The sequence below is a fragment of the Leptodactylus fuscus genome, chromosome 4 (assembly GCF_031893055.1).
Source record: "Leptodactylus fuscus isolate aLepFus1 chromosome 4, aLepFus1.hap2, whole genome shotgun sequence".
Lineage (NCBI taxonomy): Eukaryota > Metazoa > Chordata > Amphibia > Anura > Leptodactylidae > Leptodactylus > Leptodactylus fuscus.
In genome coordinates, this window is record NC_134268.1 from 156,175,832 (window position 1) to 156,190,721 (window position 14,890).

At 39.4% G+C, this 14,890-nt stretch overlaps 1 protein-coding gene across 1 annotated transcript in view; it reads left to right on the top strand.

The window, feature by feature from the left end:
- Positions 1-14,890, top strand: part of CNTNAP2 (contactin associated protein 2) — a 1,390,705-nt gene that overhangs the window by 994,152 nt on the left and 381,663 nt on the right. The window contains exon 13 of the mRNA XM_075271239.1: positions 1,676-1,876. Within this exon, the coding sequence (XP_075127340.1) occupies positions 1,676-1,876 (201 nt within the window). The remainder of the gene's footprint in view (positions 1-1,675; positions 1,877-14,890) is intronic.

The following is a 14,890-nucleotide window of genomic DNA, read 5'->3' on the forward strand; positions in this document are numbered from 1 at the left end:
TTCCAGTCCAGAAGCAATGATGTTATATACAGTACATGATTTGTGTGCATGTTGTAGCCAGTTATTGCCTTCAGATTTGATGCATTACTACTGAGATGAGCATAATTCATTTCTCCAGTTTGGTTAAGAATAAATAGGAATGGAGATAGCAAAACGGGCCCTCATGTCTGACCTCACAAATGCTCTTCTGGACGAATGGGCAAATATTTTCAGACACACTCTACAAAATTTAGCAAAACTCTTCCCAGAAACGTGAATGTGGTTTAGCTTCAAAAGGTGGAACAAATCCATATCAGTACATATGAATTTAGAATGGGGTGACTTGAAAACTTCTGTAGGTGTAATGGTAGGGTGAATGATGCATGTGATATCATTGCTTGAGGAACAGTGGGGACCACCAGAACAGTAATGCTGGAGCCAGTGCAGCTTATAATGGGTGAAAAGAGTTATTTCTTTATTTTATAATATTTCCTGCTTGTGGCCATTTTTTCAAATCCTGGAAAATCCCTTTAAGGCTAAGGCCCCCACTTTGTGGAAACACAGCTTTTTTTTGTTGCAGATTTTGCTGTATTTTTTTTTTTTTTTGCCAAACCCTTGAGTGGATACAAAAGGAATGGGACATATCTAGGAAGCTCTTATATGTCTATCTTCTGTTCAATCCACCACTGACTTTGCCCCAATAAATGCTGAAAAATCTACAACAAAAAGCAACGTGTTTCCACAATGTGGGTCCTCAGCCTAAAGGTGTTATCCTGGCTCTTGAATTTTACTTATCTGCTCCTGGCATTTGAGGAAAATGGACTCCAGTTCACGTAATTAGAATCAGCCCCAACACCCGGGTCACTCCGACTCATCCCTGCTCTTCTCTTTAGGTGAGGGCTATGGGACTAGTATGAACCAGCCCAGAACCTCTGGGTTCAACTTCATCAAATGGTTGGAGCAGCTATGTAAAATTCAAAACCCTGAATAATCCCTTTAACTGCTAACAGGAATTATATAGAATATCTGCGAAGGAAGAAGTGGAAGAGCACACCAGGGATTGTTTGCTTACTATTTCAATAGACACCGCTCATAGATATTATATTTACACTGCAGTCTTTTGGGTGACAACCCCATCATCAGGTATCTACAGAAGTATCAAAGGTTTATAACAATCTGAATAAGGGTTCTTAAAGGATGCAGATCCTGGGTGGCATTCCCAAAGAAGATATAAGTCTCTGACATTCATTGGTAGTGGTTAGTCCTACATGGAAAGTGAACCTTAGCAACCTACATAACACTAGGAGAGTGCTACCTGGACCTGTATTGTTTATACAGAAAGTGGTGAGATGGACAGCTCTCTATGTCCATATACACTTATATAATATATAAGTGATTGACTTCTTCTTTTGAACATGTCAATATACATGACCACAAGACTAGAATACAGATGCCAGCAAGGACCGCTGGAGAGGGAGCACTGGAGCAGCAAGAAATCAAACCAATGAATGTACATCTTTTGTTCTATTTCATTGAAACCCTTTTAAGCATTTGTAATATTCAAAGAGTTTTAAAACCAACAGGTAGTATATCATGAAAGACTTTATTGCTCTTCTCCTCCTCTACTCCAGATTTTAGGGTAAAACTATGAAATCCAGTCATAATTTTCACACAACTTATTTTCTCATTTCCACAGAGGATAAAGTATGGACAACCCTGTACCATGATTTGAAACCTGAAGCATCAGTACCTGGTGCCAGCAAAGAGAAAAGAGTTGTAATACAATTGAATTACAACGCATCAATGGATCAGATCTCCACCATCACAAACAGCGCTGAGAAGTGTGAACAATATATTTCCTACTCTTGCAAGATGTCAAGACTGCTCAACTCACCAGGTAGGCCGAGAGTCTTCTTCATAATTATGAAACTCTCTACTGAATTTCAATTCCTTCAAAGCATATGGACATGGATAGCTCTGAAAGTATATAAGTAATGAACCATGTAATATGATGATAATGACGATAGCTACTGCTTTTATATACAGTGAAACCTCTGTAAAAGAGCACCTGCTTGAAAAGACCACTCCCTTATCAAGAACAGATTTACAGTTTTATCATATATTATACATGTTTAAAGAGGACCTTTCCTCGGGCACATGCGGTTTTATATACCGCTAGAAAGCTGAGAGTGCGCTGAATTCAGCGCACTGTCGTCTTTCCCGTTATGTGTCCCGGGCCAAGAGCTATCGGTGCTATTACCAATAGCTCTTTACTGTCAGAAGGGTGTTCCTGACAGTCTAACTGGGAACACCCCTCCTGACTATACTGTGTGTAGTGCTATATTGGGAGGGGGCGTTCCTTACCACCCAGCCAAGATGCCAGTACTAGTCTTTGGACGAGTACTGTCAGCAGGGGTGGGGCGTTCCTCACCGCTCAACGTCATGACTGAGTGGTCACACCCCTCCTGACAGTATAGTGATATGGACAGTACTGTCAGGAGGGGTGCTCCCAGATAGACTGTCAGGATCACCCTTCTGACAGTGAAGAGGTCTTGGTAACGGCACAGATAGCTCTTGACCTTGGGCACATAACGAGAAAGCCGACAGTGCGCTGAATTCAGCTTTCTAGCGGTATATAAAACCACATATGCCCAAGGACATGAAAGGTCCTCTTTAAAAACACTATTTCCTTAGAAGTCTACTTTACAATATAGTTTTAGGTGCTTTTCTCAAAGGTGTTTCACTGTATAACCAGCTTCTGATTTACAGTAATACATATGCTTTTTTTTTAATTTGAAATCAATGTAGGATGGTGTATAGGTATTCTATATTATGCCCATTGTTCGCTTATTTTTGTGTAGTCTATAAGCTTCCCAATGTTCATTTAATAAAGGGAGAATGCTGGCGGGCCCCACACTGGGTCCCTTGTACTTGACAGTTAGATTTTATTAGGAAGGTTTGTGTATTTATGGTATAATGATATATCTGTCCTTGAATTATGTATCCCACACATTATTGTGTTCTATTTTTCTAGTTCTCACTACCATTACCTCTTGACTTCTCAACTTGATCTCCTCTGCTTCCTAGTGCTCCTTTTTACGTCAAATTATGGTCATCTACAACCAGTCTTGGGTTGGCTTCCCACCAGAGGTTCTGGCTTAAAATCATAAGATTAATCTCCATACAAATTTTAAAACATCTGTAATTTAAACAATTCTGGTCTTTCAAGAGACTTGTTGAAATGTACTACTTACAATTCCCGATCTTTGAAATAAGATCTAGTATGAATATGTATAAAGTACATGTAACCAAAATAGCCACCCCCAGACCCAAAGTAGATATGATTATCCCTACATAGATCTTCAGGCCAGTCATACCTCATATACTCATGTACTATACATAAGCTGTATAAATATCTTTTACATGTTGAAGCACAAACTCATACAAGTGCTATCACTTCTCTCCAGAGATCTTTACTGTAGATAAATCATCACCGCTGTAGTGTAAATAATGCTTTCTTGAGCGCTGCATATATTGCTGTTACCTCCAGTAGTTTTAGTTTGAGATGCCTGTAGTTATAAATTAGAATATGAAACACATTGTCCAATCAGAAAAACTAAATTTCCATGAACGCCAGAAGTGTAGGAATCCTGTACTATTTACTAAACTGTTCTGTAGCTCGGTCTGTTGTGAAATTCATGAATTTAAATGGGAATCTAATCATTTCACCTACCCATGCTGTTCATTACCTGTGAAATTGTTTTTATACGAGCACTTAGGAATTCTGAGCCATTTGGCAACAAAAGAGGATGGAATACCAAGCTGAATTGTATAGTAATATTTAAGTAAATGCTTCACTTTTAGTTTACTTATGATTGCTATACTTTGAGATATTTACTTTCAAAATATGTTATTTGCACATTTAAGAACATGAGACTAGGGAAAATAAAGCTTTCATAGTTACATTACATAGTTAATAGACCCAAAAACAAAGACTTATACTTAATCTTTCCTTCCGTTATGTAATGCCAGTTTGCCATAGAATAGAAAAATCGCTCCTGATCCTTGAAGCTATCTAAGACTGGTCATATGCATGAGACAGCGGTCAGTTAAATACCTGTCAATGACAGCTTTCCCTCCCAACCAGGGGTGAACCTTGCTGTTTCGCCGCCCGAGGCGAACGACAGAAAGCCGCCCCCCCACCCCCGGGAGGAGGGGGCGTGGCGGAGCGAACGGGGGGCAGGGCTAAGAGAAGGGGCGGGGCTTAGCTGCGTTCGCAGGCAGAGAGCAGCCACGGAGAGGACCTGCTCTCTGCCTGAGCGTGAGGGAAGGCCGCTGGAGCCGCGCTGCTCCAGTGGCCTCCCCAATCCACCGGTCGGTGCTAAGCCAGTCCAGGACAGCTTGCCCTGGACTGGCTTAGGTAAGCAAAAATGCCGCCCTCCCTGGGGCCCTGGCATAGCGCCGCCTGAAGCGGTCGCTTCAGGTCGCCTCATGGGAGGTGCGGCGCTGCTCCCAACCCTGCCATACACATTCAGGCTTACAAGTCTTGTATGTGTTGAGAATTAAATATCTTAGGCAGTGGGTTACCTCCCTGACAATCCCAACTGTAATCCAACTTTCCAATCCTTATCTTTTCCCTTCTCGGCCAATGGGGAGAATCAGGTTGCATTTATTTAATATACATAGTCAGTTTAGGCTGGGTTCACACTACCACCACAGTCTGCCCTGGGGTTACCGTCGTAAACCCCAGGAAAATGGACAGGGGAGAGCTTGCTGGCGATCAGCTTTAAAACCCATTCATTTGAATGGTTGATCGCCGATGTTCGTATGCAGCCTCTATGCCTGCATTGCCTGCAAACGTTTTTTTTTTGTTGTTTTTTTTTGCACTGACACAAAGTCCTGCATGTAGGACTTTGTATCCATGCAAAAAAAATAAAACAGTTTCCTGGTGGAGAGGCCATATACGAACACCAGTGGTCACCTATAAAAACCCATTCAAATGAATTGGTTTTAAAACTGACTGCCAGCAAGCCGTCCCCTGTCCAGTTTCCCCGGGCTTTATGACAGAAACCCCAGGGTGGACAGCAGCGGTCATGTGAACTCAGCCTTAGAAGGAGTTATACATCTCCTAAAAATGACATGCTAGGTACTGGATTTCTAACTCATTATAGTATTAATAGACAGTTTTGAGTTTTGAAGTGATGTCCAATAGACTTGAATGTTGCAGTACTCAAAATTGCTGATAATAATAATACGGCAAATGTGCGGCGCACAATGCCAGGAGCTGTTTGCTCAGGAATGTGGCTGATCTGCAGGGGACTTGAGGATAAGCCATCAATTTTGATAAGGTGGATAATCCCTTTAAAATTTTTATAGATCTATCCACGTATAGCTATTACCAGGTTTTGGGATTAAGTCACAATTTTTTAGCAGCAGACAGTGACTTTGTGTTCTCTCTGGGGTCTGCAAAAGCAGGTTTTAGTTTTCACGACTTGAGTTTTTAACTCAGCTACTCTATGCTTAATATTAGTTTAGTTTGTTGAACTGTATGGTGCACATGTGCTTTATAAAGGAGTACATTTTATGTTTCACATGGGATTATGAATGAACAGTCAAGAAAATGTTAACATTTTAAAGCAAACAACTTTTCATAAATGCATAGTACATGTCACTATAAGAAACCTTGTAATAATATAAGTAATTATCTTATTAATTGCGGCGTTTTACAGTACAGGCAAAGTGGATTGGATTCTAGCAAATACCATGCCCACTTTGTGGGAACAACCGCTGTGTGGACACTCCGTGATTTCCAAAAGCAGTTTTGGAAATTGCAGCATGTCAATTATTATGGAAACGCCATCAGTTTCTCTATAGTTTCCCTATAGGTATAAATGCGGAGGAAGGAGGAAGTCTCCGCAAACTTTCTGTTTAAAGTACTGCGGGAAGAACCGCGATGCAGTTTTTCCCGCAGCGCTTTATTGGAGCTTTAGCCTAAAATTGACATAACTGCAATTCATCTACTGGATTCCCTGTCGCTGTACAGTGCAGTAATCCCATGCGTTTTCACATGCAGTATAGTTTTCAGCAATTCTTGTTTCAATCACTGATATGTTTATTAAAATAAGATTCAGAACCATAAACATTTATATTATTTTATAGTTGTCAAATTTCAAATTCCCTTTTGCAGAATTAATCTGTGCAAAATATTAGAGAAGTTAATGTCTGCAGAAACTATCAGATTTAGTTATTAGTTTGAAATTAATAAATGAATTCATATCTTTGCAATATCGGGTAGAATATAGTTTTATTTTCTAATCAAAAAGTGAACGGTTCTTTCATCCATCTAAATAAGCACAGTTTTAAATAATTGCATGCGGTACATTTTACTGCCTTTGTCAAAACTTTGGGAGATGATAAAGCTGCGAGGATGTGGCAAGTCATCTCCTAATCATTAAATATATAACATCATGGTGCTGCTGAATCTACCGAAAATACAAATGTTAAATTCTGGTATATTAATCTCATCTCTATGGAGTATTATTAAAGATGTGTCTAAACAAGAACTTCCAATTCCAGTTAGCAAGTATTTCCCAGTTTTATGTTGTGATTATTACTTATAATGCTAAGAAAAAGGGATTTCATAAAAAACATTGGGGCGATTTACTAAGCTACAGGAACTGTGGCAAATTTTTGACTTCATTTTCACCACAAAATTGGAGTAATGTACTGTAAATGGCTTTTGCCACATTTATTATGTGTTTTAGTTGCCCTTATGATTCAGTACAAATGGGATTGGCTTAAGATAAGATAATCCTTTAATAGTCCCATTTCAGGAAGGAAAAGGACGTTGCTTAAGGGCAAGGGATGTGACTTAATTTGTAATAAATTGGAAAAAAATGTTGGTACAAATATTGATTCAATGTAACTAGAGATGAGAGAGTAGTGAAATATTCAATATTCGATATCCGTTTCGAGTAGCACCTCGATATTCATCTATTCCACGGATATCGAATCCCATTATAGTCGATGGGGAAAAAATGCTCGTTTCGGGGAAACCACAATTCGACTAAGGAGAGTCAACAAGTCTACAATGACACCCCAGGAAATGATGCCAACACCTCTGGAATGCAACTGGGACAGCAGGAGAAGCATCTAACATGCCCAAGCCCCAGTATTACCCCACTATCACAGCTTATCAACTAGACACTTTACAAACTCAATAGAACCTCTATGAAAGTTGAAAAATACTTGGAAACCTTCTTTCCTCTACAATAGTATGGACAGAAACACAAATTTAAAGCTAAAGAAATATTAGCATGCACCCCTTTAAATCACGTTGACAACCACAGATGGCATTGGCAATGGGAAATCCAACAGCCCCCACCCCGAACTGTCATTGTGTGTGATGTGGTGAGACCTCCAAAAATTATTTTTCTGGCCCTTCACGTGAGCCCTTCCAAATTAAGTTAGAGTCCCTTAAGCTGAGCTACCGGCAGAGATTGAGGCCCTTGAGGTGACTTAAGCCTCTAACCAGCAGAGTTTAACTTAGTTCAGCCTTGCACCAGCAGAGTTTTTGGCCTTTGGGTGAACTGAGCCTCTAACCAGGATAGTTTTTGGCCCTTTGGGTGAATTGATCCTTTAAACAGCAGAGTTTTCGTTTTTGGCCCTTGGGGTGAGTAGAGCCTTGCACCAGCAGTGTTTTACTTTTTGGCCCTTGGGGTAAGTAGAGTCTTGCACCAGCAGTGTTTTACTTTTTGGCCCTTGGAGTGAGTAGAGCCTTTAACCAGCAGAGTTTTAGTTTTTGGCCCTTGGGGTGACCCCTAAAAAATTAGATTTCAGGCCCTTGGGGATGAGCCCTAAAACATTAATTTTCAGGCCTTTGGGGGAGCCCTAAAACATTAATTTTCAGGCCCTTGGGGGGAGCCCTAAAACATTAACTTTCAGGCCCTTGGGGGAGCCCTCTCCAGTACCTGGACTGTGGACTGGATCCCCAGATGAATTTCCACATCCAGTGCCCGCCCCTGTCCCTTGATGCTACCCTGACGCATCATTGGCAGGTTCAGTGTATGTGTACACTGTTCCTGCAGTGTAGCTCTGAAAAGAGCTGTTGATTAATGTTTTCTTGCCTAGCAGAAGCTACAATCTTTCTCACCCTCAACACAATGTCTCACCCTAACTAACTCCAAACCGCATCTGACACGAATATGGCTGACATTATTCTTATAAATCCAAGGTCACCTGATTTCGCCAGCCCATGACTTTTTCCTATATTTTTTTTTTTTTTTATGCCTACGTTTTCCTTCTTCCTGTGCCACCTTCCCCTGCACAGTTATTGGTGCAAATAAAGCACCAGGGAAGGTGGGAGGGCATACGAATATCTACTCGATCGAACGGTATTCGCTCATCTCTAACCGTAACCCAACTAAGACGTTGTATAAAGCAAGACAAAAGGGTCTAACTTGTCTAGTGAATTTCCACAAAAGGAAAATAATTTACAGCGCCTCAGGAAATGGTTGCGAGCTTGGTCAACCAATCATGGCGCAACCAATAGTGATACCAATGGTAGACTCAGCTGCTGCACATCCCAGAGACTAACTAACAAAAAGTTGATGGTAATGGACTGGACACTGGTTAAATTGAGAAAAAAACTCAGATATAGTATTGTGCATTGCTTAGGTAGCAGAAAAATGCAGAGAGAAAGGATCGATTATATGAAAATAATCCTTTACTGGTTCATATACACTGAAAACGCGTTTTGATGCTCAACCACTGTCTTAATCAGGCCAACCAAAGGATGAAATAAACAGGTCAACCAAAGGATGAAGGAATGTTGAATGTAACAGAACATCTGATACATTCAACATCCCTTTGTCCTTTGGTTGGCTTGATGAAGATGGCGGTTAAATGTCGAAACACATTGCCAGTGTTTATGAATCAGTAAAGGATTATTTTCATATAATCAATCCTTTCCCTTTGCATTTTTCTGCCACCTCAGTAGCCCACAATACTGTATTCCAGGTTTTTTACCACTTTTGCCTATATACCTAGTGATAAGTTATCAGACAGAGGTAAGTATGGTAAATGGGGCATATCTTCAGACTGCCTGCTATCAATGTACACTGTCTAAATATTAGGGTTAGTAAATCTGTCCCTTGGACAAGTCACTTACAGAAAGGCCTCATGATCCATGTACAATAGACTGCATGGAGACACATGGCATGTCAGTGACTGAGGACTACATATGTATAGGAATTACCTGTACTCTCATATGCTGCTTCTAGTAATACTTATAATGGATCATTGTGCAGTGTTGCTTCTATAGGATTGTGTATGAAACTGAAGATATGCAATAGGATTTGTATATGGTGACATATAAACCAGAATAAACTTATATAAACTAATGGAGGCAGACATTGCCTGGTAGGACTATATTGTTAGATTACATACGTAGTAAAATAAATTTTGTACTCCTGATATTTACCAAAAATATCTAATGTTGTACCAAATACACCTTGGCGAATGAGCTAATGTAAATGCAGTACCTCTTTAGACTACCTTGCCTTTACACTGTCTACATATTAGACAGAACTTCTGAATGTGCCCTGTTATGTTATATCATTACAGTGGTTCATTCTGTAATTCTGTTGCTGACATCCTACATTTGAATGTACTTCTGTACTCCTTATTATTACCAATTATTGTCCTTTCATGCAGCTATTTTCTGACACACACAAGAGGTTAACAGTAGTAGGCTTCATTAGGAGAAGTGCTTGTAATTTAATTGTGTATAGGAAATATCACACCTCATGATGGCAGATTGTGAGCAACTGTGAATACCATCAATAGATCATTTAGACTTAGCAGCTTTCCAAGTTATATACACTACTAATTAAAATTCCCCAATCCTTTGATATTGGAAGCGCTCGCACTGACACGTAAAATAGAGCATCAGATTCATTTGCTTGACCGTCAATTACTGCTTCCTAAAAACTGAAGCCCTATCTTTAGTCTAATTGATTACATCGATTGTACGGACCAACAAATTCAATCCAACAAAGAATATTTGCATATTTATTTTCCTAGCTAAGTGAAGACTCCAGATTTAGAAGTCGGACTTTCTCATTATGGTATTCTGAGTATTCACATTATGTATGTGTTGCAGAATTGATTGTGAAATTATAATAGCCTGGCTGGCATTGATATGGAAATTAGATTTATGGCCATGCCAATCTTTAAAGTGTGTTAATGCTTTTAGATCTATAATTTGAAAGATGTGAATCTGACTTTGGAAATGGGTCAAGTTTCCTCCTTTGGAGTTGATATTTTCCAGTTTTTCTTTCTGTTCCTGTGATATGCAAATACAGGTTAATAGTTTATTTTTAGCCAAGCGAAATATATTGAAAATAATGGCAAAATATCTATATGAAAGTCAACACATAATCAAGACTATTATTTTTATATCAATGGTATTATCTGCTGCAGACGTAAATACAATATTTATAGTTATTTTTATTGCTTTTCAAAACTAAAAAGTCAAGTAAATTGTAGTATAACCAGTCATAGACATTATCAAGTTTCTCTTTTACACATTGCCATCAAATTACAAATAATTTTAGTAAATATCCCCAATGTGTTATATTTTAATGATCTGCTTATAATTTGTTTAGAACTATTGCATATTCAAGTATGTGGTTATTTTTGTTATGTACATATAGTATATATAATTTATTTCTCTTGGCTCACTATATTTCCAGATAAGGATCTTGAGCAGGGGCATAATTTGAGGGGGTGCAGAGGATGCAGTCACACTGGGGCCCAGGAGCCTTAATGGGCCAATAAACACTGGCATCAGTATTGAGATTGCAACTTCTATCTGGCCCATAATCCCAGGAGACCCACAGATTACCCTAACCACACTAAGGTTGATTAAATTCCTTAGTACCCATAATCATCACTATCAAGAATTTACTATAGGGATGAGGTAGGGGGCCCTGCACAAAAGATTGCATCAGGGTCCACAAGACTTTAGTTACGCAACTGATCTTGAAGTTTCCATCTATAAGATATCCCCATATAACAGGGATACTCAACTGGTGGATCACAGGCCAAAACCCAGACCACGTCCTCCTACTCTCCAGAACCCTGCCTCCCAGCTCTTTCATTTCGACAGCAGGCAGGGGGTGAAGGTTTCTCTAGCCTGCTGTCATAGTGAAAGAGCTGGGAGCCATGATCCTTTGCAATAGAGGCAGCAGAGATTATCATTAATCATTCCCATTTCTGCCTCCCACAATATAATGCTCTTTAAGGGTGTTGTCCAGGATAAACTAAAACATATCTCCACCTGCCTAACTTCTAATTTACTTTAATTAAAAAAAAAAAAAACTATAATTACCCATATCCCTGGAATGGTCACTCTTCCAACTCCCCTATCCTTCGCAATACTTACCAAGTTTTCTGGTGTCTGTGGAATGGCTAGTCCCTGTTTTCTTTCTTCTGGTAGTGAGTGGAATAGGTTATCTAGGGAGACAGGGGGGAGGGTGGGAGATGTGGAGGGACTAGTAGTGGGCGGGATCGCTATTTGAAATAGAGACAGGGAGCGGGAGTGTAGGAGTTAGAGAGGAGGGGGGATGAGTGAGAGGGAGTTAGTGCAGCAGTTACACAGGAAGCTGCACAAAAGGAAGCTACAACAGGTAAACAAACACAGAGGATGCAGAAGCAGCCAGAGACACTCAGAAATCACTAAAAACACTGCTAAATGTTACAAGGGTATTTATTCATTTATCACTAGCACTAATCTACCTTTCTAAAATAGAAAAGAAAGATTTTCTGCTCAGAAAACCCCTTTAATGCCCCTACCTACTGTAGAATGCTCCTAGATACCCCCACCCACAGTATAATACTCCTTAACGCCCTCACCCACAGAATAATTCTCTTTAGTGCTCCCACCCACAGTATAATGCTCCTTAAGGCCCCAGCACACAGTATAATGCACAGTTAGTTATCTATCATCTACTTTCAATCTGCAATCACACATGGCCAAAGCACTCACCACCTTAAGTGAACAACAGCTACACAAATATACAAGAAAACAGATATTTCTCACAAATTTGTCTGGTCATTGGCCCCTGCAGTTGGAAGAGATTTTAGTCAGAAGTGGTTACCATAACATTTGGTGGTACCCTAACAGAGGTATCGCCTGATCAGTAGTCAGTATAGACATTTTTTTTTTTTTTCATACGGACATAATGACAAGGCAAATTCTAAAAACACCAGAACATTCACATTTCTAAAATAGCTATTTGACTATTAGAATGAAAAATAATCTGAATAAATAATTCCCTTTCTGCAGTATGCCTATGGCACATGAGCCTGACATTTCAGACTGATCTCCTCTTACTTTATGTGAACACTTTTTTGAGTCCTTGAGTTTGTATTGCTGAACTGTATCTCAATTTTTCCTTTCTAAAAACGACATGCACTGCAATGAAAATATAAAGGCTTTTGTTGGAACTCCCTTTTACAGGAATTAGTGTAGCGACATTCTTTCATTGCCTCCTTGAAAGAAAAACATTGCACACTGAGATTTATCCCATATGAAAATTGCAATTACACAGCAAATTACATTTAAATGTCCTGTTCCTACACCTATTCCACAAAGGGACAAAATCTGCATTTAAATAGAAACAATAGCACATGTAAAAATAGGACTACTTGCCTTTATGTTACTAAATGTGTCTTACTTAGAAACTTTTTAAATGGTTTTACCTTTACTTCATTTCTTGCTGTTATTGTTCCTTTCATTGTATTGTTTGTCTATTTTATGTCCATACCAATATGCACTTTGTTACTATAATGGACTGCAACCTTAAGTATATTATTATGCTTGTTCTAATACACATAATGCATTGTATAGTTGCCTGAAACTGCCAACAGACTATTCCAAACTGTTCTATGCTTTGCTTTTACTTGTGGAATGATGGAGATGACTGAAATAAGAACGCTTTATCAGACCGGGGCATTGCTGGAGTGTTTAAATACCTGGGCACAAGCTTCCTATAGGCAACAATACTGTGGAGTCTAGAATCTATAGCTGAAATAAATTGTTCCACAACCACCTAAGTTAATCACCCATGAAGTCATAGATATCTCTATGGTACAAATATCTCTATGGCACAAATCATAGGCTACTTCTGGCCCGCGCCTAGAGCTTTGGAAACCCAGCAAGGACACATCATGCCAGGGACCTGCCCTCCATACAGCATAACACAAGAGAAATTGGCCAGGGTGAAATTACAGTAGGAAGTATAGAGGACAGCTGAATAGTTGATAATGCTGATAAAGGGGCACTGGGCAAGAAATAAAAAACAGATGTATGCCTGTGTGCCTTTCCAGAATAGTATATTATCAAGGTTGTAAAGAGGCAGGAGGTTATACTGACCATAGGAACCAATAACACCATTGGATTTGATCACAGCAAGGCATGGCTTAGAAGCAATGTGAAACATTAAACACTGAGAATATATTAGATTATTAGATATTATATTAAAGATCTTTGTATGATATTTTCTGAATAACATTGGAATTAATAACACTTAAACAAATATTAGATTCTGAGCCATCAGAAAGATATTCGTAGTAAACTGCAGTAAAGGTAATCTTCTTACTGGTGGCTCTATGTGTAACTTATCCACTCCCTTCTGATCCTCAGCTGTGTCATGTGACCAGAAATTCTCTTCAATAGACAGAGTGTCTTTACTTTGGGCAAGTATCTGGTTTCTCTACTCATTGCTATTAGAACTTCAGTGTTACTCTTATGAGAATGAATAGTCAAACTGACTCTGTCCCTACATAATGTGCTAGGTCAGTTGGAGGGTCAGTTGGAGAGTCAGAGCGCCAGTTCCATGACATTGCTGAGGACCACTCACAAAAACTATCATCGGTGTAACGGTTGAAAAGGTTTTCTGGGTAATTCTGAGCAATGGATACTGATGATCTATCCTTAGAATAAGTCACTAATATCAGATCAGAAGAGGTCCAACTCCTGGGACCTCCAAATCAGCAGCCGATATAGGAAGAAACAGGCAAGTAGCAGGAAGTTCAGTTTGTCTTGTTGTGGCTGAAATAATGCCTAGAAAAGACCTTAACTTTTCTTTTGCAATTTTTGCAATTTACCTTATTTTTGTCAAGCCAAAGGATATGTTTATGTGAGAATGGCACTTTAAAAAGGGTAATGTAATTTGCAATATGCACAGTTAATGTAGCATTGCTACATGTACAGGTACTGTCAGAAAAGATGAATGAAAAGTAGCAACATCCAGCACATCCAGCACGAACGATCAGGCATCCATGTATCATAATAGCTTTTATTTTACATATAAAAAGTTCATGTGAAGCAGTGGGGATTACAAGAGCCAAAAAGATCATGGAGGGCACTTTACCTGTATCATCAACTAACTGCCTAGCATACAGTATAAATAGTAGAGCCTCCTTCAGAACAGTAGAACACCACCCAGCATGTCGCCATTATTTGCAAGAACATATTAAGAGACTGTTCACACATAGGAATTTGACACTGATTTGGGGACGGATTCCATCCCTAAATCAGCACCAGATCCCACCCAGATTTTGCCTCCCATTGTTTATAATGACAGGCATAGTTCACAGCACAAACATGAAAAAATAAGCGTCCTGCTCGCTCATTCATCTGATCCTAATCAGCAGCGGAAATTCGTAACTGAATTCCGATACTCTGCATCGGCATCCCATCATAGGTAGCCAGTGGCCAGAATTCCTCTTCATTTTCCAACCATCTGAACAGCCCCTACAGTAATGAATAATGGAAAGTTAACATAGAATCTGAAAATAGTATATACTGAGCATGTTCAATCGCTATATGGCCAGCTAAATTTGG